At 39.1% G+C, this 22797-nt stretch overlaps 2 protein-coding genes across 3 annotated transcripts; one reads left to right on the top strand and one right to left on the bottom strand.

Moving 5' to 3' along the window:
* Window positions 1-86: 86 nt before the first annotated feature.
* Window positions 87-22051, top strand: LOC129349577 (complement C1s subcomponent-like). 2 transcript variants are annotated; one of them, XM_055013298.1, is made up of 12 exons: window positions 87-518; window positions 4400-4581; window positions 13918-14119; window positions 14198-14378; window positions 14784-14906; window positions 18618-18811; window positions 19949-20099; window positions 20176-20291; window positions 20367-20448; window positions 20531-20665; window positions 20849-20923; window positions 21147-22051. In XM_055013298.1, exons 3-12 carry the CDS (start codon window positions 14018-14020, stop codon window positions 21932-21934), a joined length of 1947 nt encoding a protein of 648 aa, XP_054869273.1. In that variant the 5' UTR covers window positions 87-518; window positions 4400-4581; window positions 13918-14017; the 3' UTR covers window positions 21935-22051. The 2 variants fall into 2 exon arrangements, with proteins under 2 accessions (XP_054869273.1, XP_054869272.1); XM_055013297.1 differs by lacking the exons at window positions 87-518; window positions 4400-4581 and adding an exon at window positions 13613-13765.
* Window positions 2218-13440, bottom strand: LOC111586784 (tumor necrosis factor receptor superfamily member 5). The gene is made up of 8 exons (XM_023296589.3): window positions 13176-13440; window positions 12972-13097; window positions 10665-10811; window positions 10495-10588; window positions 9185-9261; window positions 7400-7510; window positions 4365-4502; window positions 2218-2678 (listed from the first exon to the last, which is right to left on the bottom strand). The coding sequence occupies exons 1-8, from the start codon at window positions 13240-13242 to the stop codon at window positions 2503-2505; spliced, it is 936 nt and encodes a 311-aa protein (XP_023152357.1). The 5' UTR covers window positions 13243-13440; the 3' UTR covers window positions 2218-2502.
* Window positions 22052-22797: the final 746 nt, after the last annotated feature.

The raw sequence follows: 22797 nt of genomic DNA, 5'->3' as shown, positions 1-22797 counted from the left end.
CCAGTGAGAGGCAGCAGTGAGTCGACCTGCAGGATCAGTCAGGTGACGTCAGTCAGGTGACATCAGGTGTTTTCAGTCATTGGAAAACAACCAGGTGTGACAGCTGACTGATTTTAAAGAACCTACAGAAGTCTGATGTTCATGCACAGGTTTCTGAGGATCACTGAGTTGTTGAAGCTCATCAGGCTGTGGAGAGTTTTTAGAATCTTCAGGAGTTCTGACTCTGATCTTCAGACGGAACAAACAGGAAACGGCAGCATTGTTTGACTCCACAGGATCGTTTCACATCACGGGTCAAACTGAGGACAGAGAAACTGAATGAAGTTAACGTCAGGAAGTTTACCTTCAGGACAACCAGAACCTGGAGAACTGGATGAAGAACTCTGTTCTGTGGACTGATGAGACGAAAACTAAATGCTTGGAGAGCCGAGAACTCTACATCCCAGCAGAAGAACCACGTGATGGTTTCATGTTTGGGTCTGTGGAGCTGCGTTTGGACCAGAGTTCTGCGCTATGAGGTGAGTTCTCCACGTCTTCAGGGTATCTTCTCTAAACCGACCAACCTCAGTAGATCCACCAGAGTGTCTGAACCTGAAACACTTTAATTGTTTCACTTGCTACTGAGAGCAAATCAAAAACATAAAAACAGAATTTAGAACAGACGGCGACATGTACGAGTGAACAACTTTATGTATTCCTGAAGAACAAACCAGAATCCTGAAATGATCTGGAAACGAGTCCGGTTCGGTTTTGGTGCTAAAACTTTGTTCGACAATTATCATATTTGAAGCTTGGTTAGGTTTTGGCATCAAAATAATTCAGTTGGGTTTGGAACGGTTTGAAGGATCTCCTCATCTGACCGGTGGAAATGATGTAAAAGAACCTGAAGATCCGTTCATGTGAGGAAACGGAACAGATCCACGGTTACTGGACACGTTTTGGTGATTTCATGCAGTCAAACCGGAGACCGACAGAAAATTTCACACTGGACAGCTAATTTTTATTAATAAATAAATAAGAAATTATCAGATTTTTTTGGTCTTGTTTAATTTGCTTCTTTTTTTCTCCTCACGACTGAAATATAGAAAACACTGAAGTGTTCACAAATTGTGAATTAAACTAGTCGTCCTTTACAAGCTTTACACTAATGTTCAGCAGTTTGGGGTCACCCAGACAATTCCATGTTTTCCATGAAAACTCCCACTTTTATCCAAGTGCTAACATAACTGCACAAGGGTTTTCTAATCATCAATGAGCCTTTCAACACCATTAGCTAACACAATGTAGCATTAGAACACAGGAGTGATGGTTGCTGGAAATGTTCCTCTGTACCCCTATGGAGATATTCCATTAAAAATCAGCTGTTTTCAGCTAGAATAGTCATTTACCACATTAGCAATGTCTACACTGGATTTATCATTCATTTAATGTTATCTCCATTGAAAAAAACAGTTTTTCTTTCAAAAATAAGGATGTTTCTAAGTGACCCCAAACTTTTGAACAGTAGTGTACATTTAAGTCAGTAACAGTCCTAACAAAAGACCTGCAAGCAGCTGGACAGTCTGATCATAAACAGACAGAAGGTTTTATAATAAAGTCAAAAATGACTCCTCAGACCTGCAACTAACAGTTTTCAGGTTCTGAAGACCCAGATTCATGTCAATCAGGTTCTTCTCCTGATTGCAGGAACCCTTTCAGAAGTAATATGTAACTTCAGGGAACTTCACAGTAAATGATGCTCAAGTTCTGCTCTTGTTTCCTCATTTATTCATTTTAGTGAAGAATCCATCAGTCAGTTCCCCCAGAACCTCCTCAGAACCATCTGGTTCTTCATTTCCAGTAACTTTATTAATGATCAGAGTTCTACCTTCATACTGTGAATATTTCCAGAGTTCCAGGTCCTTGCAGTCCATATGTCTAGACTGGATTTCTCATTCATTTAATGTTAACTGCTTCTCTTTCAAAAATAAGGACATTTCTAAGTGACCCCAAACTTTTGGACTGTAATATATCTGTATAATTAAAAGACAGTTTACTTTGAGGGCTGCAGCTTTTTGTTCTGTTAACAGATTCAGTTTATTCAGGCTTTCAGAGGTTTCTGAGATGATCTGGTTCTACTCAAGCTGAATCTTTAAGCTCAGTTTGATGCTGAAATTTTTACCCAGACTTCAGTAAACTGAGCGTTTAGATGGATTTAGAGAATAAAGCAGATGTGAGTCGGTGCAACAGAAGAGTTTTAATAGTTTCTGAACAGTGGAGCTGAGACACAATCAAGTTTATTACTGTCATCACTTCACCGTCCCATCCGAGTAAAAATAAATACAGATTCTGCTCCATAGACGACTCCATCACTTGTGAAGCTCCTTCATTACAGACGAACATCCAGGCTGAGCAGATGCAGCCCAAGTCCAGCAGGTGGCAGCAAAACCTGCTCCGAGCCCAGAGTCCTTCAGTTTAGTATAAATAGTTGAAACAGCTGCAAGTTCCTCAGCGTGCAGATGTTTATGTTCCACAGTATTCGTCCTCCTGAGGCTCAGAATAAGACCTGAGGAAGTTCCCGGTGCAGTAACCGGTGCTGCCGTTCATGTGACCGGACTCAGCGAACGAGACGGAGGCTTTGAAAGGGGTGATGGGGAGGCTGTTCTCCTCGCTGTCCTGGATGCTGATCACAGCTTCATCTGAGCAGGAACCAAGAGAGAACACAGTCAGGATGAGGAAACGTTAAATACAGTCATCTACACTGTAAAAATATTTGTAAATTTTACAGTGAAAACTATCAAACACTCTAAAACAATTTGATCCAGTTTATATAATAAGTTAATCAGTAGAAAAACTACATTTTATTACTCTTGCACATTTATTTAATATGTATAACATTCAATACTGTAGTTTTTGCATTTATTTCTTGAAAAAATGCAGTTTTTCACAGTTAATTGTGGGTATTGTTCTATTGATAATGGAAACATGACATAATATTTATAACAAATAACATTTTTGCATTTATTTCATGTAAAAAGTTTGTTACCGGTAAAACTGATGTGTTAACGGACATATGCTTTCATTTTTATCACATATTGCACATATGTCATGGTAAAAATACGCATTTAATGTTAAATACACTGCTTGTTGTGCTGATAATGGAGAAATGCTGTAATATTTATAATAGGTCACACAAACTTTACATTTCATATTTTCATGTAAATTTTCACATAAAACAAACTTTTTAAAAAAATGTTAAAACTTTTTTTACAGTAAGCAGATTTTTAACCATAAAACCGAGAGCATCAATGCATTTCTTTACCATAATTGAAGAAAATGTTTTAATTGTAAACTCACTTTATCATTCTAGTAACCACAGGAATTTTATTGGTATAAATAACAATTAGATTTTTACAGTGTACATGGGCTGAAAGTATTAAAGCTGACAGACGGTTAATAAAGAGAGCTGAAAGTAAAAACCATCATAAAGATGATTTAACAGGAGAGTGAAGACGAACTTCACAGTCTGGCATTGGAGATGATGTTTTTTGTCCTTATTGTCTGATATTATTTCCTCCAGTCTCCATCCTGGGCTCTTATCTACCATCAATCCTCCTCTTGTTCCTATTAATTCATCCTCCGTCCATCACCTGATTCATGTTTTAACTCCAAAAACCTTCTGCTTATTAAAATATATTCAGCTTTATTAGAACCATTTACTCCCAACAAACATAACATCAGTGTTTAATTAACCTGAGGTGACAGTTAAAGTTTATTATTCTATAAAATTTTCACACTTTGATCCTTTAAAAAGTATATGGAAGCACCTGTATGTTCTTTACCTCGCAAATCTTGAATCCAAGATTTTCCTTTAATTTGTCACTTGCTTGTGCAAAGTTTGTTTTCAAATTTTAGAACAGAAAAGTCGAACAATGAGACTGCATATTATAATTGTTTTGACTCTGTGGTAGTTTGAGCTAAATGCTAAAATGCTGATCTTAATAATAAAACACTGTCTCCATTATAGCTTAGCATGTTAGCACCCTAGCATTTATTAATTAAATGTATTAATTAGCAATAAACACAAAAAACTGCTGGAACTGTAGTTTGTTCTGCAGGTCTTGCTGGACAGAATAAAACTTTCTGCTGGTGGAGCTGCAGGAAAAGTCATAGAATCACTAATCAGAATTCATCCTCTGGGAACCACGAATGAAAGAACCACATGTCATGTTGTTTTAATTTGACCAGACTGGTTCAACCTGCAAACTACATTCAATTAGAGGAAATTAGCTTTTACACTAAAATATAGGAGATTCATATTAACTACCTGGAACAGTCCAGATGTGTAAGAAAAATAAAGTCATGAACTGGCGTCACTGCCTTACCTTCATCAGCTGGGTTGAATATGGGTATTTTATAGGTGTCCGAGATGCAGGTTTCCTGGCAGTGAGAAGAAAACTCCTCCAGAGTGACGGGTGGAGCTGGATCCATCTCTGCAGGAGGAACCGGACCTTTGGAGGAGGCTGAACACAGAACATGGAACCGAGATCATGAATGATGGGGAACTACAAGGAACTACAAGGGACTACAGGGAACTACAAGGTAACTCAGCATCACTCTGTCAGGATCAGGAGTAACTGCAGTGATTGACCTGTAGGCGGCGCTGTGCTCTCTCAGCTCCAGCACTGAGCTCTGTATGTTTTACTGCAGCAGCTGTTTAAATGAATCAGCTGATAAGAACATGGAAATGTTACGACCTGCAAACCTGGTCAGCTTAGACGCTATAGAGGAACTTCAACTTAGTGGTTCTGTATGATCCAGCAGAAAACTGCCAGAAACCACTGCTCCCAGTGGAGACCACTGCTCCCAGTAGAAGCCACTGCTTAGAAACCACTGCTCCCAGTGGAGACCACTGCTCCCAGTAGAAACCACTGCTTAGAAACCACTGCTCCCAGTGGAGACCACTGCTCCCAGTGGAGACCACTGCTCCCAGTAGAAACCACTGCTCCCAGTAGAAACCACTGCTCCCAGTAGAAACCACTGCTCCCAGTGGAGACCACTGCTCCCAGTAGAAACCACTGCTTAGAAACCACTGCTCCCAGTGGAGACCACTGCTCCCAGTAGAAGCCACTGCTCCCAGTAGAAGCCACTGCTCCCAGTGGAAGCCAGTGCTCCCAGTAGAAACCAGTGCTCCCAAGAGTCACATTAAACATTCATTCAAAATCTTTACTAACAAACTAAATATTGAAAGTTTCAAATTAAAAGCACAAACGTGTTGATTGGAGATGAGTAGATAAAGACAAAGCAGCAGAAAGAGCCCAGAAACAGGAAGATGAAGAGGTTTGCGCTGAATCTCCTCAGTTTTTAACTTTTTTTTCTCCCTTTTGATGGTGTTGATGGGAAGTGAAACTGTTAGTTACCAGAAGTTGCAGGTTGTGGTTCAGCCTCTGAGGTTTAATTCTGTAATCTTGATAAGTGACGAGGAGAAACGTTGACCTACATCCTGCAGTATGAGCTTCACTTCAGTGGGTTTTTTCTTCAGCTCATCAAACAACTTGACCTCTTTGCTTTTTTATTTGCTCTGTTTTAATTTTTAAATGAAATCAACAAACTACGTCTTCGAATAGATTTTTGTTTGTTTTAGATTGAAAAATCGCCTCTTTACTCCTCACAGATTCCTCAGTCTGGAAGTTTAATCTCATCCAACATGAACTAACACTCAAATATTATTATTTTTATTACTCCGCCAAGGAACGCGATGATCGGCATTGGTTTGTCCGTCTGTTATTCCGTCTGTGTGCAACGTTATTCAAAAACGGATTAACAGATTTGGATGAAATTTTCAGGGAAGGTCAGAAATGACACAAGGACCAAGTGATTAGATTTTGGCAGTGATGCAGCTTATAGTCTGGATCTACGGATTTGTTAAAGATTTCTGTATCATTGCGAGATAGCAGCACGGCGTCACTGTAACCATGACAACAAGTGAACACTATTGATGACATGATTGTGATCCTACTACAAATCCACCACTGAGGACTTATCAGGACTTATCAGTCAGAAATGATACAAGGAACAACTGATAAAATTGTGGGGGTGTTTCTGAGTACCATCAATTCCTGCCGCCCGCTACATATTTAGGTCACATGATTCAGTATCTGGACATAACGTACACATGCAGAACACAGGTCTGTGCGTAGCACAAGGTCATTGTGTTTGTGGGTTCATCTATATTAAATGGACTCATTCTATGTTGCTGTGATTTCTAGTCATCAATAACTAATTAACAAATGCTGCTTTTCTGACATATGGGGGAATGAGCAGCCTTGGAGGAGGACTGCACTCTCTGAGTGCTTTTCTTGTTATTATAATTAGCAGCTTCACTTCCGGCTGAACTGATGCCGTTTGTAAAAGTCTGAGGTTTCCTGAAGTCGTATTTGACTTTCATTAGTCAGAGCAGATTACAGAAGAACTGTCATCATGTGAAGATATGGATCTGCTGCTGCAGTAAAATACAGATTAATGATATTTCCCTAAAGTTACTGAGTCACAGCAGGCTGTTCTACCGCCTGCGTCTATAATTAAATCCACTAATGGCATCAATGAAGTCTTTAAATCTGCAGAGACGAAGCACACAGTTTACAGATGAGTCGTGTCCTGAATCCTTCTCACATCTGAGGGTGAAACGGAAATCTAAACTCAACTCAAATGAGAACTCAGATCTCTGGTTTAACTGCTGCAGAATAAATCCTGGAGATGTGAAAGTTTCTTGAGACTCTACTCTACTCCGAGGAGGAAGTATGTTCTTCAGTAATTCTTCCTGTGAAGAGAAACTCTCTGATCATGTTATTGGAAATCAGATATCTAAGAGTCTTCTCAGTGTTGTTGTGAAATGAACCTGAATGAGTCAAAACCACGTTGTGAAACCGATCTTACAATCGCAACATCCAGGCAGTTCCAGCATGAACATGGCTTCTCTGGAAATACAGTAAAGTTCAGAGTCAGCAGGACGACGCTGCAGACGTAGGAGCCGATTCTCAGAATGAGTTTCAACTGTGCGTCACATTGAACAAGTGTGTCAGCTTCAGAGTGTTCAGGATGTGGTTTGAGTCTGCAGCTCGTCACACTTCAGCATCCTTATTTAACTGTCTGAGATGCATCGCAGCTTCAGCTAAACTCAGTTTAGACATAAATCAGACATGCAAACATGATCCAGCGTCACTCAGCTGCTGGTATTAATACCAGAGGAAGCAGTGGGAGGATGTGGCGCTGAGATAAGCTGCGACCTTCAACTGTACGACTTCAAAGCAGCCCTGCGGCTCGGAGCCTGAACAATTTCTGCCATGAATTCAGCCCGAGAACAAAGTGTGAGAAAAACAGTGACACAACGCACCTACGCAGGGTGACGTGTCGGACTCACCTGCTCTGTAAGATCCACGCTTTGATCTCCACAACACGAAGACAAGAACCAGCACCAGGACAGTCAGCACGAGTCCCGACCACAGACCTGCAGGCAGCATCCACGAACATTCTGACGGAAAACACCAAGGTTTATGTTAAAATCAGCAATAGTTTTAACTAAAGGCATGCAGGAAGCATCCACGAACATTCTGACGGAAAACACCAAGGTTTATGTTAAAATCAGCAATAGTTTTAACTAAAGGCATGCAGGCAGCATCCACGAACATTCTGACGGAAAACACCAAGGTTTATGTTAAAATCAGCAATAGTTTTAACTAAAGGCATGCAGGCAGCATCCACAAACATTCTGACGGAAAACTCAAAGAGAGACGAGGTTTAAATTAAAGTCAGTCCTGAAGACAAACCAGCAGGTAGCAACCATGAAAAGTCTGACAAAACACAGAAAAAACACAGAGACACAAGGGTTAAAGTTTCTCGATATTAGTTGAAGCTGCTCTAAAGGAGTTGAAGTTGCTCTATATTAGCTAAAGTTGCTCTATATCAAAGTTGCTCTATATTAGTTGAAGTTGCGCTAAAGGAGTTTAAGTTGCTCTTTTGTAGCTAATGTTGATATTATTCATTAAAGTTGCTCTGTATTAGCTAAAATTGCTCTATATTAGTTAAGGTTGTTCTATATTACAATTGCTCCAAATTAGTTGAAGTTCCTCTACATTAGTTAAAGTTACTCCATATTTGTTAAAGTTGCTCTAAAAGAGTTAAAGTTGACCTACACTATTCGTCAAAAGTTTGGGGTCATCCAGGCAATTTTGAACAAAAACAAAACAGACAAAAATACCACAAAAAGACATAAAACCGCCAAAAGAAGACACAAAATCATTAAAAAGTGGTACTACAGAAAGATTAAAATCACGACAAAAGAGGTGAAATTACTACAACGACTCAAGCTGCCATAAAAACATGAATTTTGTTCCAAATTATTGCAATTTTGGACAATTTTCAAGTCATTTTGGACAGTCTTTGAGTGATTTTTTTTTTCATTAGCAACACATTTTGATTCCTTTTAGTCAAACTTTGAGTACCTTTGGTCAAACTTGTGTTATGTTTGAATAAGTTTTATTTCATCTGAATTGTTTTTTGAGTCATTGTGGACAATTTCTGTGTAAATGTCAGCAGTTGTTGAGTAATTTTGGATCATTTTTTGTACAATTTTGGAAAACTTTGTCATTTTGAGCAATTCTCATATGGTTTGAGGCTATTTTGAACAATATTGTTAGTTTGTTGTTTCATTTTAAACGCCCAGGGTGCTAAAGCTTTGGAATGTTTTCAGTTTCAGGCCTTCAAAGTACAATGAGGAGATCAAACCTTTTTCTGAACCTTAGAACTTCATCAGTACAGCAGAAAAACACATCTGTGACATTCATAGTAACCTGGGATGTGTTTCTGTTTTCTGATAATTCACCAGAATGAGACAGAAACACCCAGAAAATTCTGCTTTTCACTCATTTTCGACATTTTTATCACAAAGCTGCTGATTGTTGCAGCTCTAAGTTTCTCTGAAGGTTAATTTACTCAAACAAAAATGACTTTAAACTCTTCCAGTGAGATAATTTTCATTCAGCTTCACTTCCTCCTCAGAGACCCGTCACATGACAGACAGGAAATGATGTCAGCAGGAACCGGCGGGGGTCACTCCCGGATCAGAACCTCTGATAAACTGCACTGGGTGGATTTACAGGATGGAAACACAAAACCTAAAAATCTGAAGTTAGAACTTTAAACCTACGGGTTCTGAAGCCTCCACAGACGGCGTCGGTTTTCGAGGTTCCAGGACTGATCTGGGTTCTTCCAAAGTCTTCACATCTGAAAAGAGAAAGAAATCAAATCAAACCCAAAGAATGGATCTAATATAGCTTTAGTAGAGCAATGCTGGAGGTTTATAGACTCATTAAAATGCACTTTCTAGTCTTAAATTTACACGAGATCAGTGTTTTAATGATGGATGCCAAAATAATAACCTTAAATATGGTTGAATAATGTTAGAAATGGACAAAAAACTGCAGAAATGTGCTGTTGTTTTTTTTTTTTTGCTGGAATTTGTGTTTAAAATATTTTGTAAATGTTGAAATACTGTTGTAAACTAAATAACTAAGAACCTGCTGTCAAGTTAATCACATTAAGCCTAATATAAGGTTTTAAACTAAAGCTAAAAGTTTCGCATATTTAACTGATATTTTTCTGATGTTTAATGTTAAAAAGTTTGTTTATATTTAGGTTGAATAGATTTACTTCAGCAAATAATTAAAACTGCAGTTATTAAACTAAAAATGATGGTTATGTTTACAAAAATATGCAGCTAAATTTAAATCATATCACATAAAATGATTTTTTTACATATATTTTTAAAAATCTTGTATATTTGACGAATCTTTGTTATATAAGGATGTCCACTTTTAATATAAACACATTTACCTTTAAAAAAATGTAAAATGTCTTATATTAAATACAGTGTAATATGAGTAAGTTATGGTTATATTTACAAAAATATACAGTTAAACTGAAATAATATCACAAATAAAATTACATTTTTTTTTACATGTATTTTTAAAATATCTTGTATATTTGACAGGCCTTTAATGTTAAAAAAAATTTCCACCTTTAAATTAAACATATTTACCTTCAAAAAATGTAAAATCAGAGTAAGTCTGATTATAATTAGAACCATAAACTGCTGATTTTATATTATAAGCAGTGTGATGTGAGTTTTTAGATGTATATTTATATAAATTTAATCTTAAAAAATAAAAAAGCAATAATTGTGATCATAATCAAAACAATAAACCGTTAATTTTAGATGATATTATGTATGATAATGTTTTTACATTAAGCTTTACAGAAAAATATTTTATACTTAATGTTTTTAATTTTGTATAATTCCTTTTAAAAATCAATCGAATGTGGATGGAAGATAAGAACTAAAATGCTGATTCTGCTTTGTAATATTTCAGTAACACAGAAAAGGATCAGTAAAATGAGAAGTGGATGAGCTAAAGCTGAGAGCTGTGGGGAGAAGATCTTGGTTCTCAGAGCTCTGACCTGGTGTGTGGTTTACAGGCTGACTGAAAATCCGTCACGTTGCTGAAGGTTCCGTCTCCACACGGGGAGCAGATCGTGTTGTTGGTTCGAGTGGCTGCGGGAGGAAACATCAGTTTGTGATTCTGGCCGGACTAGGAGACGTTTTGTGTCGGATCGGACTCTAGTCTCACCTGGAACCTGGACTCCTTCTCCAGGAGGACACTGGCTGGCCAGCTGGCAGTGATCGCACTCCTCGTTGCTGCAGAAGAACCCAGAAACACACTCGCACACTGCGTTCTGATTGGCCGAGCACTCAGACATCTTCCTCTGGTTGTTGACTGAGGAACCAAGAACACAGTTTAGCCTCGGGTTTCTGAGTCATAGCTTCAGTTTCAATTAGTTTCCATCTTCTGTTTCTATGTTTTCAGCGGAATCAGAAACGTGACGTAATAAAACTGAACGTGTGTCAATGTCAAACTGAGCTTTGAAATGGAAAAGAGAAGTTGATGAATGAAGAAATGGCAGCAGCAGCATGAGTTTTAGTAAGAAGAAAAAGCTGAATGTATTTTACTGTAAATTCATACTGTACATTTACACTACCATTTAAAACTGGGGGGTCACTTAAAATGTCCTTATTATTGAAGGAAAAGCCATTTTTTCAATGATGATAACATTAGATGAATGATAAATCCAGTGTAGACATTGTTAATGTGGTAAATGACTATTCTAGCTGGAAACAGCTGATTTTTAATGGAATATCTCCATAGAGGTACAGAGGAACATTTCCAGCAACCATCACTCCTGTGTTCTAATGCTACATTGTGTTAGCTAATGGTGTTGAAAGGCTCATTGATGATTAGAAAACCCTTGGTGCAGTTATGTTAGCACATGGATAAAAGTGGGAGTTTTCATGGAAAACATGGACTTGTCTGGATGACCCCAAACTTTTGACTGGTAGTGTAGGTCAACTTTAACTCATTTAGAGCAACTTTAGCTAATGTAGAGCAACTTTAAGTAATATAGAGCAACTTTAGCTAATGTAGAGCAACTTTGACTAATGTAGAGCAACTTTTAGTAATATGGAGCAACATACATGTACCGAACTGTTTATTCGCTGTTTATCACTTTACATTCATTCAAGTAAGAAACTAAAGCTCTCCTGCTGCTCTAAAAACATTTAAAAGTTAACCGAACCATCCATCCATTATTTATCCACCTCTTAATCCTCATTATGGTCTCTGGGGGGGTGGAGTCTATCCCAGCTGACTCACCTGGACAGGTAACAGTCTATCACAGAGCTACATATAGAGACAAACAATCACATTCACACCTATGGACAATTTAGAGTTTCCAGTTAACCTCTGTGGGACTGTGGGAAGAAGCTGGAGAACCCAGAGAAAACCCACGCATGGACAGGGAGAACATGCAAACTCCATGCAGAAAGATCCCAGGAAAGCCGGGATGTGAACCGGGGATCTTTGAGGTGTGAGGCGACGGTGCTAACCACTACACCACTGTGCAGCTTCACTATAAAACCTTTTGAGTTAAATTAACCAAACTTAAGAAAACAACTTAAATATACTGGAAATATCGACTTAAATCGAGTCTTCACTCAGATGACGGTTCAGACGGACCGGCTTTCATTTCACAGTTTCTCTCTTTAAACACTTTCTCAGTTTCAGTTAAGTGAAACTTATAGTTTCGGCTGCTGGAGATGTTTAGGACCAACAAAAATCTGTTATGAAAAGAAGCAACTAGTTTAGCTTAATTTAAAGACACAGCATCACGTCTGCTTTCTGAATTATTACAGGAACAATAACAATTCATACAGAGCTGTTTAAAATCAGAGAAAAGGATGAAAATATAGCAGAAAGTCAGTCAGAAATAAAAAGTATGGAAGAAACAAAACACAAAATACAGAATTTCAATCAAATCAAATGAGTAGAACAAGCACTGACTGATTCAGATGAAATAACAGAAGCAGCAAAATGGTAAAAGAGAGTAATATCATTGGTGTAAGATTCTAAAAATGTGTTTTAGGAGAAATCACAGACTCTGCAGCCTGATATTAGATTTAAACTTCAATAACCTCTATCAGGCATCCTGGGACTCTGACTGGATGTTAGTTTGGTTTCTGAAGTCATAAACTCAGGTTTTAAAGTTCTGAAATGATCTGAAAATATAAAATATTAAGGCAATTTCAGCCCAGTAAACTAGAAATAAGCTGAAATCCTGTACTTAAATGAAGTAAAGTAGAAAACTGAGCTGATTTCTTGAAGTAATTTAAGAGGAAACTCAGATTCTGCAGCCTGATATTAGATTTAAATCTCAATTATCTCCAACAGGCGTCCTGGGACTGGATGTTCGTTTCGTTTCTGAAGTTATAAACTTAAAAAATGCTTTAAAGTTCTGAGAAAGTCTGACATCAACTGAATGGAGACAGAATTAAGCAGAGCTGCTGTATTTCCATGCAGTAAAGAGTAAATGTTGGGACTCACTGGAGCTACATTCTCTGCATGGTAAACACTTGTTGCTGTGGTTCTTGGTTGCCGTATAAGATCCATGTCCACACTTTGAACACTCGCTGGGCTTCGTCTCGTTGCAGGCAGACTTCAGGAAGGTTCCTGGTTTAAAACAGGTGAACAGATGTTAGAGTCGAGACGTGAGGAGGAAGTTTAAAGAGAACAGAAGCAGCGACTGACCTGCAGGACATCGATCGCAGCATCGACCTTCTCTAGTCCAAAATTTGTCCTCAGAGCTGCAGCTCATGTTTCCTTCTTGTGTCTGAAGCTTCTGGTTTGTTCTGTTTCTGTCTCCCCTTCTTCTTCAAGTCTTCCTCCTCGGTGGAAAACCCCAGTGACCCTGTTCTTCTGTTTCCTCCTTGTTTCCGGCTCTCGCTCGGCTCGTGTTTCCGTGTAGCTGCAGCTGAAGCTCAGCAGCACAAAGAGACGTTTCCTGGCTGCTCGACACCCTTTTCCTCCCCATCGTTCTCCATTGTTCCACCAACCTTCGGCCTGTCGGCGTTCAGTTCGGCCTGCAAATGCCTCCTGTGCTGCAGCCGCTTTGTCTTTCTGTCCTCTGAGCATTTTTGGCTCAGTTAGTCTTCCTGTAAACCAGAGTTGCTGCTGCTGCTGCTGGTTTCTGCAAAAACAAGCCAGGAATAGATTTAAAAATGCGTACGGGTGCAAAATCTGAGGGAAGAGCGGAAGAGATGGAGAATAAAATAATAAGAAAAGGGGAAGCATACATGAGTGTATTTGAGAGGAGATCAGATCAGGATGTTCACATTAAGGTGAGTTCAGATTTTTGTTTTTTGTTCCTAAATCAGGAGTTTTCTGCAGCAGACTAAAGAGTTTCACTTCTTAAACTGTGTCTTTGTGTTTTACAGATGATTTTTTTCCCCCTGTTTTTATGGATTTTCTCTCCTTAAACTCTTTCCTTCAGCCTCCTCGGCGTGCTGCTGCTCTCCCACTCCTCCCAGTCCACCTTACTGGGCTGGGTGGAGTCTCCTGGTTATCCCAGCGGCTACCTGCCTCACAGCAGCATGAACTGGAGCAGGTGCGCCCCCAGAGGCCACGCCCTCTCCCTGCGTCTGCTGCACCTGGACCTGGAGGACAGCCAGGACTGCGAGAACGACGCCCTGAAGGTCAGAGGTCGCCTCACCTTCTGCCGCCCATCTCTGACCTGTTCCCTGGTTTTTACCTGTTGTCCTACCTGTGCACAGGTGTTTTCCGATGGGGGTCTGATCTCCGTCCTTTGTGGGAAAAGAGACTTCGAGGAGCTTCATTCTTCGGTGAATCCGTCTCTGGTGTCGTCTTCGGGCGGCTGCCTGTCCATCAGCTTCCACTCCGACTTCTCCAACCCTCGGAGACACACTGGCTTCAAAGGCTTCTACACGGTCCAAGGTCAGAAACTAAGAATAAAAACACAGGAGAAATACTGCAGAAATGCATATTTTATGATAATATTACAGGAACATCAACAAATCTGTTGAATATGTAAATTTCCAGCTGCCCACACTGATTTTTTTTGTGTCATAAATGTTTAAATATTTATCATTCAGGACTTTGTTGATGTGATTTTTAACTACAGCTGCAGTTTGATTGTGAAATTTGAACAACAGACCAAATACAGAACGTTTCTGTGGACCGTTCAGACTTTCAGGTTTGGTTTGAAGCAGCTGGTTTCTGTTTTCTGAGACAATCATGTGACTGTTTGACCAGCTGATGATTAGACGTTTTATCTGCTAGATGAATTAAAGTCACGAACTGAATGTTTTTCTGCGTCTGAACTTGAATTTCTCCCGTCAGACTTCGACGAATGCGAGGACCAGAACAACCAGTGCTCCCAGTTCTGCCACAACTTCGTCGGAGGATACCGCTGCTCCTGTCGCCACGGTTACCTCCTGGCCGACGACAAACACACATGCACCGGTAACCGAGTAATCAGATTACCAGCATCAGAGGGAGAAGCAGCTTGGAGAAAGGCGAAGTGAAAACTGAGAATAGAGGAAGCAGAAGTGTTGATCAGAGTTTGACTAAGCCGGTTGAGTAATTGATCGGCCTGTTAAAACTATGAATCTCTTCAAGAAGCATCTTTACTCCGGTTTACTGCCACTTAAACTGGAATTCTCATGTTGGTGAGAGAATAAACATTAGGTTTATTACTGCTCATCTGAAGAAAAATCAACCAAAGTTAACCCCAAACATCTGGTTCTTCATCTCCAGTAACTTTATTAATGATCAGAGTTCTGCCTTCATACTGTGAATATTTCCAGAGTTCCAGGTCACTTCTTAATGGACCAAATCACAAAAAAAGGGCCAAAATTACAAAGGAACACAAAATCAGCACAAAAATAGGTAAATATATCACAAAGGGACAGAGAATTTCCAGAAAGAGGTCCAAACTACCACAAACAGACACAAATCAGCACAAAAAGAGACAAAAACGCCACAGACAGGGTCCAAATCACCATAAAAAGACCTTTAAAAGAAAGTGAATATACCGCCGAAAGACACAAAACCTCCACTAAAAGATATAAAATTACCACAAAGATGCAAAATCACTACACAAAGATGTAAAATTAGCACAAAAAGACCATGAATCACCACAAAAATAAGTAAATATACCACAAAACCATTCAAAATTACCACAAAGAATCATCTAAATCTTTATCTATCTAAATCTTTACTGTGAATATTTCCAGAGTTCCGGGTCACTTCTTAATGGACTTTTTCCAAAAAAGAGACCAAATCACAAAAAAGGGCCACAATTACAACAAAGAAACACAAAATCAGCACAAAAAGAGGTAAATATATCACAAAGGGACAGAGAATTTCCAGAAAAATACGCAAAATGACCACAAAAAGGTCAAAACTAACACAGATGCAAAATCAGCATAAAAAGAGACAAAAGCACCACAAACAAGGTCCAGATTACCACAAAATGGACCCAAATCACCACAAAAATAAGTGCATATACCACAGAAAGACCCAAAATCACCACAAAAAGATGTTAAATTACCACAAAAAGAGACCAAATCGCAAAAAAGGGCCAAAATTACCACAATAAACACAAAATATACCACAGAAAGACACAAAATCTCCACTAAAAGAATCAAAATGACTTTCGGTAACTTTATAAATGATCAGAGTTCTACCTTCATACTGTGAATATTTTCCCTGAAGTCCATAGAGGTGGATCCAGATTATTCATTTTTTAATGAACTTTTTCCATTGTTTCTGGGCCTCAGAACTTCATCAGTCCAGCAGATAGAACCATGACATTTAGGAGGAAAAACATGTTAGAGTTCTGGTAAAAATTGTAACTAAAATAACTAAAAAAGGTGGAAATTACCACAAAAGAGACCAAATCGCAAGAAAAGGGCCAAAATTACCAAAAAGAAACACAAAATCAGCACAAAAAGACCAAAAATCACCACAAAAAGAAGTAAATATACCACAAAGGGACACAAAATTTCCACAAAAAGATACAAAATTACCACAAAAAGGTCAAAACTACCACAAAAAGACACAAAATCAGCACAAAAAGAGACAAAAACACCACAAACAGGGTCCAAATGACCATAAAAAAACTCAAATCACCACAAAAATAAGTGCATATACCACAGAAAGACACAAAATCTCCACTAAAATAATCAAAATTACCACAAAGTACCACCTGGTTCTTCATCTCCAGTTACTTTATTAATGATCAGAGTTCTACCTTCATACTGTGAATATTTTCCTTGAAGTCCATAGAGGTGGTTCCATATTTATTAATTTTATTTATTAATGGACTTTTCCCATAATTTCTGAGTTTCAGAACATAAAAAGACATAAAGCAACCAAAATGAGACACAAAATGACAATAAAAAGACAGGAAAAAAAAACAAACTGTGATGCACAGCAAGTAAGGTTAAATGCAAACGACCATAAAAACCCATGAAACGGGCAAAATGTGACACAAAGCACCAACATTAAGTGCAAATGAAAACTAAAAGATACACAAACTGACACAAGATGACCACAAAAAGATGCAAAAGAGACCAAACGTGAAACTAAATGACCATAAAAACATGCACAAGGCACAGATTTATCACTTTTTAATGCACTTTTTCCATCATTTCTGATCCTCAGAACTTCATCAGTACAGCAGATAGACACATGACATTTAGGAGGAAAAACACATTTGAGTCACCAGATCACGACAAAGTGACACAAAATAACCATGAAAAAGATGAATCATCACAAAGATTAAAAACTCCTTCAGAAACATGCAAATCAACCCAAAAAGGGCTAAAAATCAACAGAAAAAGACCCAAGATCATCACAAAAAGAGGTGAAATCACCACAAAGATTAAAAATGGCCAGGAAAGGAAGAAGAAATGATCACAAACAGACCCCCAAAAAAGGGAATAAATTGACAAAAGAATGATTAGGATTAATTTTGCATCCACATTTATTCTCTGTAAACGCCTCTTTCTTGTATGTATAGTTTACATAAGTTCTGTTGTATTGACTTTTCTTGTAAAGCGTCCTTGGGTGTCAAGAAATGTGCTTATAAATAAAATGTATGATTAGTAATATTAAAATAACCACAAAAAGAGGCAAATCACCCCAAAGATTAAAAATTGTCTCGGAAATTTGCACAATCATCCCAAAAAGAGCTAAAAATCAACATAAAAAGACCCAAAATCATCAAGAAAGAGGTGAAATGAACCAAAAGATTAAAAATTGCCTCAGAAACATGTAAAATCCTCCCTAAAAGGGTTAAAAATCAACATGAAAATACCCAAAATTATCATGAAAAGAGGTGAAATCACCACAAAGATTAAAAACATGTTTTTGTGGTCATTTTGTGTTTCTTTGTGCCTGTTTTATGTCAAATTGTGGTCATTTTGTGTCTCTTCTGACCAGGACTACCACAGTGAATGCATATTCCTGACAGTGAAGCACACAGGTGGTAGTGTGATGATATGGGGCTGGAAAAGTGCATTCTGGGTAAACTTTAAAAGGCTGTTTTGTGTCTTGTTGTGTCAGAGTTGTGTGTTTTTGTGGTCATTTTGTGTTTCTTTTGAGCAGGACTACCACAGTGGATGCATAGTCCTGACAGTGAAGCACACAGGTGGTAGAGTGATGATATGGGGCTGGAGAACACGTTAAAAAGTGCATTCTGGGTAAACTTTCAAAGCTCATATTGGCATGTGTGGTAGGTGGTTGGTCAGAACAATTAGAGACAACGGAAGGATCATTTTAACACACATTGTGATCATTTTTGACAATTTTTGGTCATTTTGTAGACATTTGTCATTTTAGGCGAGTTTTTGGGGTTATTTTGGACTTCTTTTGAGTCATTTTGCACAACTTTTGAGTCGTTCTGGACAAGTTTAGGGGAAAAACGTATTCTGGGTAAACTTTCAAGGCTCATATCAACATGTGTGGTAGGTTGTTGGTCAGAACAATTAGAGACGATGGAAGAAGAAACCAGGAGCAAAGAAAATATTTGAACGAGAAACTTCAGGTTGACTTTTGTTGAAGTTTAGGAATCAAAAGGTTCAACTCAAACCAGTGGCCTTAACATGGCTAGTATTACTAGTTAACTTGGATTGCCATCATTAAACTGAGTGTTTCTCTGCTCTACAGTGAGCTGCACCGAGGATCTGTCGGGTCAGAACTCTGGGGACGTGTCCAGCCCGTCCTGGTCCGGTTCCTATGCGGAGAACGCCAACTGTGTGTCCACTCTGTCTGTGGAGAACCACCTGCAGCTGGAGCTTCACTTCTCCAGCACGTTCGACGTGGAGCAGAGTGCGGACGGAGAATGCATCGACGCCGTCACGGTGAGAAACGCTCAGACTTTTCCAAAACTTCACAAAGAGGAAGCTCAGTGTTGGGTGTTGAAAGCTCGACATCCTTTTAGGGAATTAAACTCTCTGTGTTACACATCTGGGTGTTTTTATTCTCCGCCGCATTCGGTTCCTGTAAATAGTTTTAGTTTCCCTGTCATACAGCAATAAATCTAAAAAACAAAGTGTAATTTTTAAGGAGATTTTTCTTTTCGTTTTAAAGATTTTTTCTTATTACATGGAAATATCATAAATATAATAAAATTAGAACTAATGTTACCATTAAAAAAAACCTGTAACTGTGAATAACCAGGAAACTCAATTTTTAAGAAGAAAAATAGTTTTTTTTGGAGGAAAACTGTTCAATTTAAGTTCTGTACTAAAAATACTTTTCACAAACTAGATACAGCTAGTGACAAATAGCAGAAAAAAAAAGTTCTGAAATTTTAGTGTATAACATCTATCAGCATTCATAAACTAAATCTATTGTTTTTACACATGTAAATGTCATTTTATAAAATATGAACAGACAAAAAACTCATGCGCTCATGTAAAACTAAAGCTACAAAATGGGTTAATGAAATTATTTACATAATTAATAATTTCTCTGATTATTTTCTATTATTTTGCAGTATTTTTTTACGGTGTCGTTAAAAATGCCAAGTTTCCAGCCCTGTTAGTATTTAGTATGTTTGAACCAGTTGTTCTCTGTTCTTCTTGTTCTAGACTCAGAACATCAACACGGTTCTTCTGCTTCTAGACTCAGAACATCAACACGGTTCTTTTGATTTTGGACTCCGAACATCAACACTGTTCTTCTGGTTCTAGACTCAGAACATCAACATTGTTCTTCTGGTTCTAGATTCAGAACATCAACTCTATTTGTCTGCTTCTAGGCTCAGAACATCAACATGGTTCTTCTGATTCTAGACTCAGAACATCAACTCTATTTGTCTGCTTCTAGGCTCAGAACATCAACATGGTTCTTCTGATTCTCGACTATAAGAATAAATCGGTTTTATTGGTCCAACTGGGACAAACTTGCAGGTGGATCCGAGGGTGAAGTTCTGGGACTCGTTGTTCTCTGTGCAGTGGAATAAAGTTGAACGTTCTGATCTCTGCTGTTTGCAGGTGGAGACTCCGTCCGTCACCCTCGGCCCGTTCTGTGGTTCCTCTCCTCCCCCGTCTCCCCTCCTCACCCACTCTCATCACGTCCGGATCCGGTTCACCTCCGACGGCTTCGGCGCCAACAGAGGCTTCTCTCTGCACTTCAGGACCCGAGGTTCTGCAGACTGTGAGGGAATCTTTGGTTCTGAGGCTTGTTGGAGATGATCCTGACTGTGCTGTGTTACCTGCAGATAAGGTGTGTCCTGCCGTGGTGACATCACACTCGATGGTGACGCCTCAGAGGGCAGAACATCATCAGGGCCAGATGGTGACGGTGGCTTGTGATGCTGGATACGTGGTGAACAGTGTGAGTCCCCGCAGAACCAGTTTAACTCCTGATTAACGGGTTTAGACTCTAACCGGTTCTGTGTTTGTGAAGCAGCAGGGCGTCCAGACTCTGACATCACAGTTTGAGGCGACATGTGACATCACAGGTACCTGGACTCCCGGCTACACCTGTGAACGTGAGTCTCGACATTAAATTGTCAGTTTTCTCTCTGAATTTTAGACGTCTTGTTTTTCATAGTGTGTTTTCTTCTCCTACAGCTGTGGACTGCGGTTTTCCTGACGTTCCAGCTGATGGAATCCTGCAGCTGGTCGGATCAGAACCACCTCACACTCAGTACAAGGACCAGGTCCAGTTCAACTGCAGCTCTAAGTACTACCGGCTGGACGGAGACGGTGACTGATCTTGTTTAAATGATCCTGATTAAGTGATTCTGTTAAACTGATCCTGATGAACTGATCCTGTTTAACTAATCTTGATTAACTGATCCTGATTACTCTAACTAGTCCTGATTAACTTATCCGTTTAATCAATCCTGATTAGCTGCACCTGATTAACTGAAGTTTGTCCTCTTTCAGACACCTACACCTGTAATGCCAGCGGTGAATGGATGTCCGCTGACGGGACGACGGAGCTTCCAGAATGCACTGCAGGTAGGATTCCTTTAATGTAAGACAAGATCAACTTCATTAATCCCACAACAGGGAAACATGTAACAGTAACACGAAGAGACATCAGTGAAAGGTAAAAATAACCAGAAATACACTAAAGTGTTGTTGATGTTGCACAGATTCATCTGGACATAGATGGTAATGATTTGCACAGATTCCTTCATATCGTATTCAGACTCTGATGATGTCTTTTTGTGGTTTTCAGTGTGTGGACAACCTGAAAGCTTCTTTGCTAGTGCAGGCAGAATTTTGGGAGGTCAGAATGCAAAGCTGGGACAAATACCGTGGCAGCTTCTGATAAAAAGCCCCAACAGAGGAGGAGCGTCTCTGATCAGCGACCGCTGGGCTGTAACAGCTGCTCACGTTGTGGACGGAGTTCCGGAAACGTCTCTGCGTCTGTATGGTAGTTTAGTGGATGCAAGAACATCCAGCGGGCCGGGCGTCGCAGTGCTGAACAGTAAGAGGATCATTATCCATCCTGGATACACTAAAGGAACTCACACTGAACGCACCAACTTTGACAACGACATCGCTCTCATCAGATTCAGCTCCAGGGTGAACTTTGGTCCAAACCTGCTGCCGATCTGCCTGCCAGAACCCGACAGAGGCATCTGGGAGAACGAGCAGGGAACCGTGTCTGGCTGGGGGATGACGGAAAAACAACACAAAGCAGCTTTGTTAAAATATGCCCATATTTCAGCGTACTCTCTGGATGAATGTCAGCGCACACCGACCACACTTTCCAACAAAGCCATGACGTTCACCAACAACATGTTCTGTGCCGGAGCTACAGGAAAGGACAGCTGCCAAGGAGACAGTGGAGGTCCATTTGTCCTGCCCATGTTGTCCTCAGATGGAGGACCTTACGTTCTGGGCGGCATTGTGTCCTGGGGACCCCCCTGCAGGAGTGGAGATAATAAGGGCTACTACACCAAGGTGGAGAACTACGTAGAGTGGATCAAACACACCATGAAGACAGAAGACGGACCTTAGAGAAACTCTGAGCTGCAGCCACAATAACAACGCTTCTGGAAATCAAATGTACCAGCATTTACAACGCAATCACATATTATAAAGTGCTCTGAAAATAAAGGAAATATCTGCAAATCATCTGGAGAAAATTTGTGTTGTCATCAGTTATTCATTAATACATAAACGTTCCAGACACATCCTCATGAAATTAGTGTTTATTTGACCAACAGGTGTCTTCTGATGGAAAAATGACACAAGACGCAGTCTGACATTGTGTAAGAGATGTTAATCATTAATTATAACGATTTCTGTGTTGTTGAAATTTATCTTGATCAGCTGAATATGATGTTTTTAGTAAAAATGCAAAATCTAAAAAAAAAAAATCATTATTTTCCTGAAACATTTGTACTAAAAGTATCAGGCCTGAATTATCAGTCAAACAATTGTTTACTTTATGCCACCTCCCAGTATGTTTTAACTCCTTTCAATTGGTTCCCACTACGTTTAAACTTCTTTAAAATGATTCCCAGTACGTTTTAACTTCTTTAAACTGGTTCCCAGTACGTTTTAACTTCTTTAAAATGATTCCCAGTACGTTTTAACTTCTTTCAACTGGTTCCCAGTATGTTTTAGGCTGTTTATGTTGGTTCCCAGGTGTAAAAACAGTGAATGTCTCCCCCTGCTGGTAGAAATGAGGCTGGTAAAAATCAAACTGAAGCTGTTTAAAAACAAAGTCAGAGTTCTTCACATTTTCTAAATGATAATAATCAAACATAATAATTAATATTTAATCTAATGATGACTTCATGAGTGATTTAAGGTGTTTCATTTGAAACATCTTCCTGATTCAGTCTCTTTAAAGGTTTTATATTCCTGCACTTTAG

The sequence above is a fragment of the Amphiprion ocellaris genome, chromosome 9 (assembly GCF_022539595.1).
Source record: "Amphiprion ocellaris isolate individual 3 ecotype Okinawa chromosome 9, ASM2253959v1, whole genome shotgun sequence".
Classification (NCBI taxonomy): domain Eukaryota; kingdom Metazoa; phylum Chordata; class Actinopteri; family Pomacentridae; genus Amphiprion; species Amphiprion ocellaris.
This window is presented reverse-complemented; position numbering and strand designations above follow the sequence as displayed.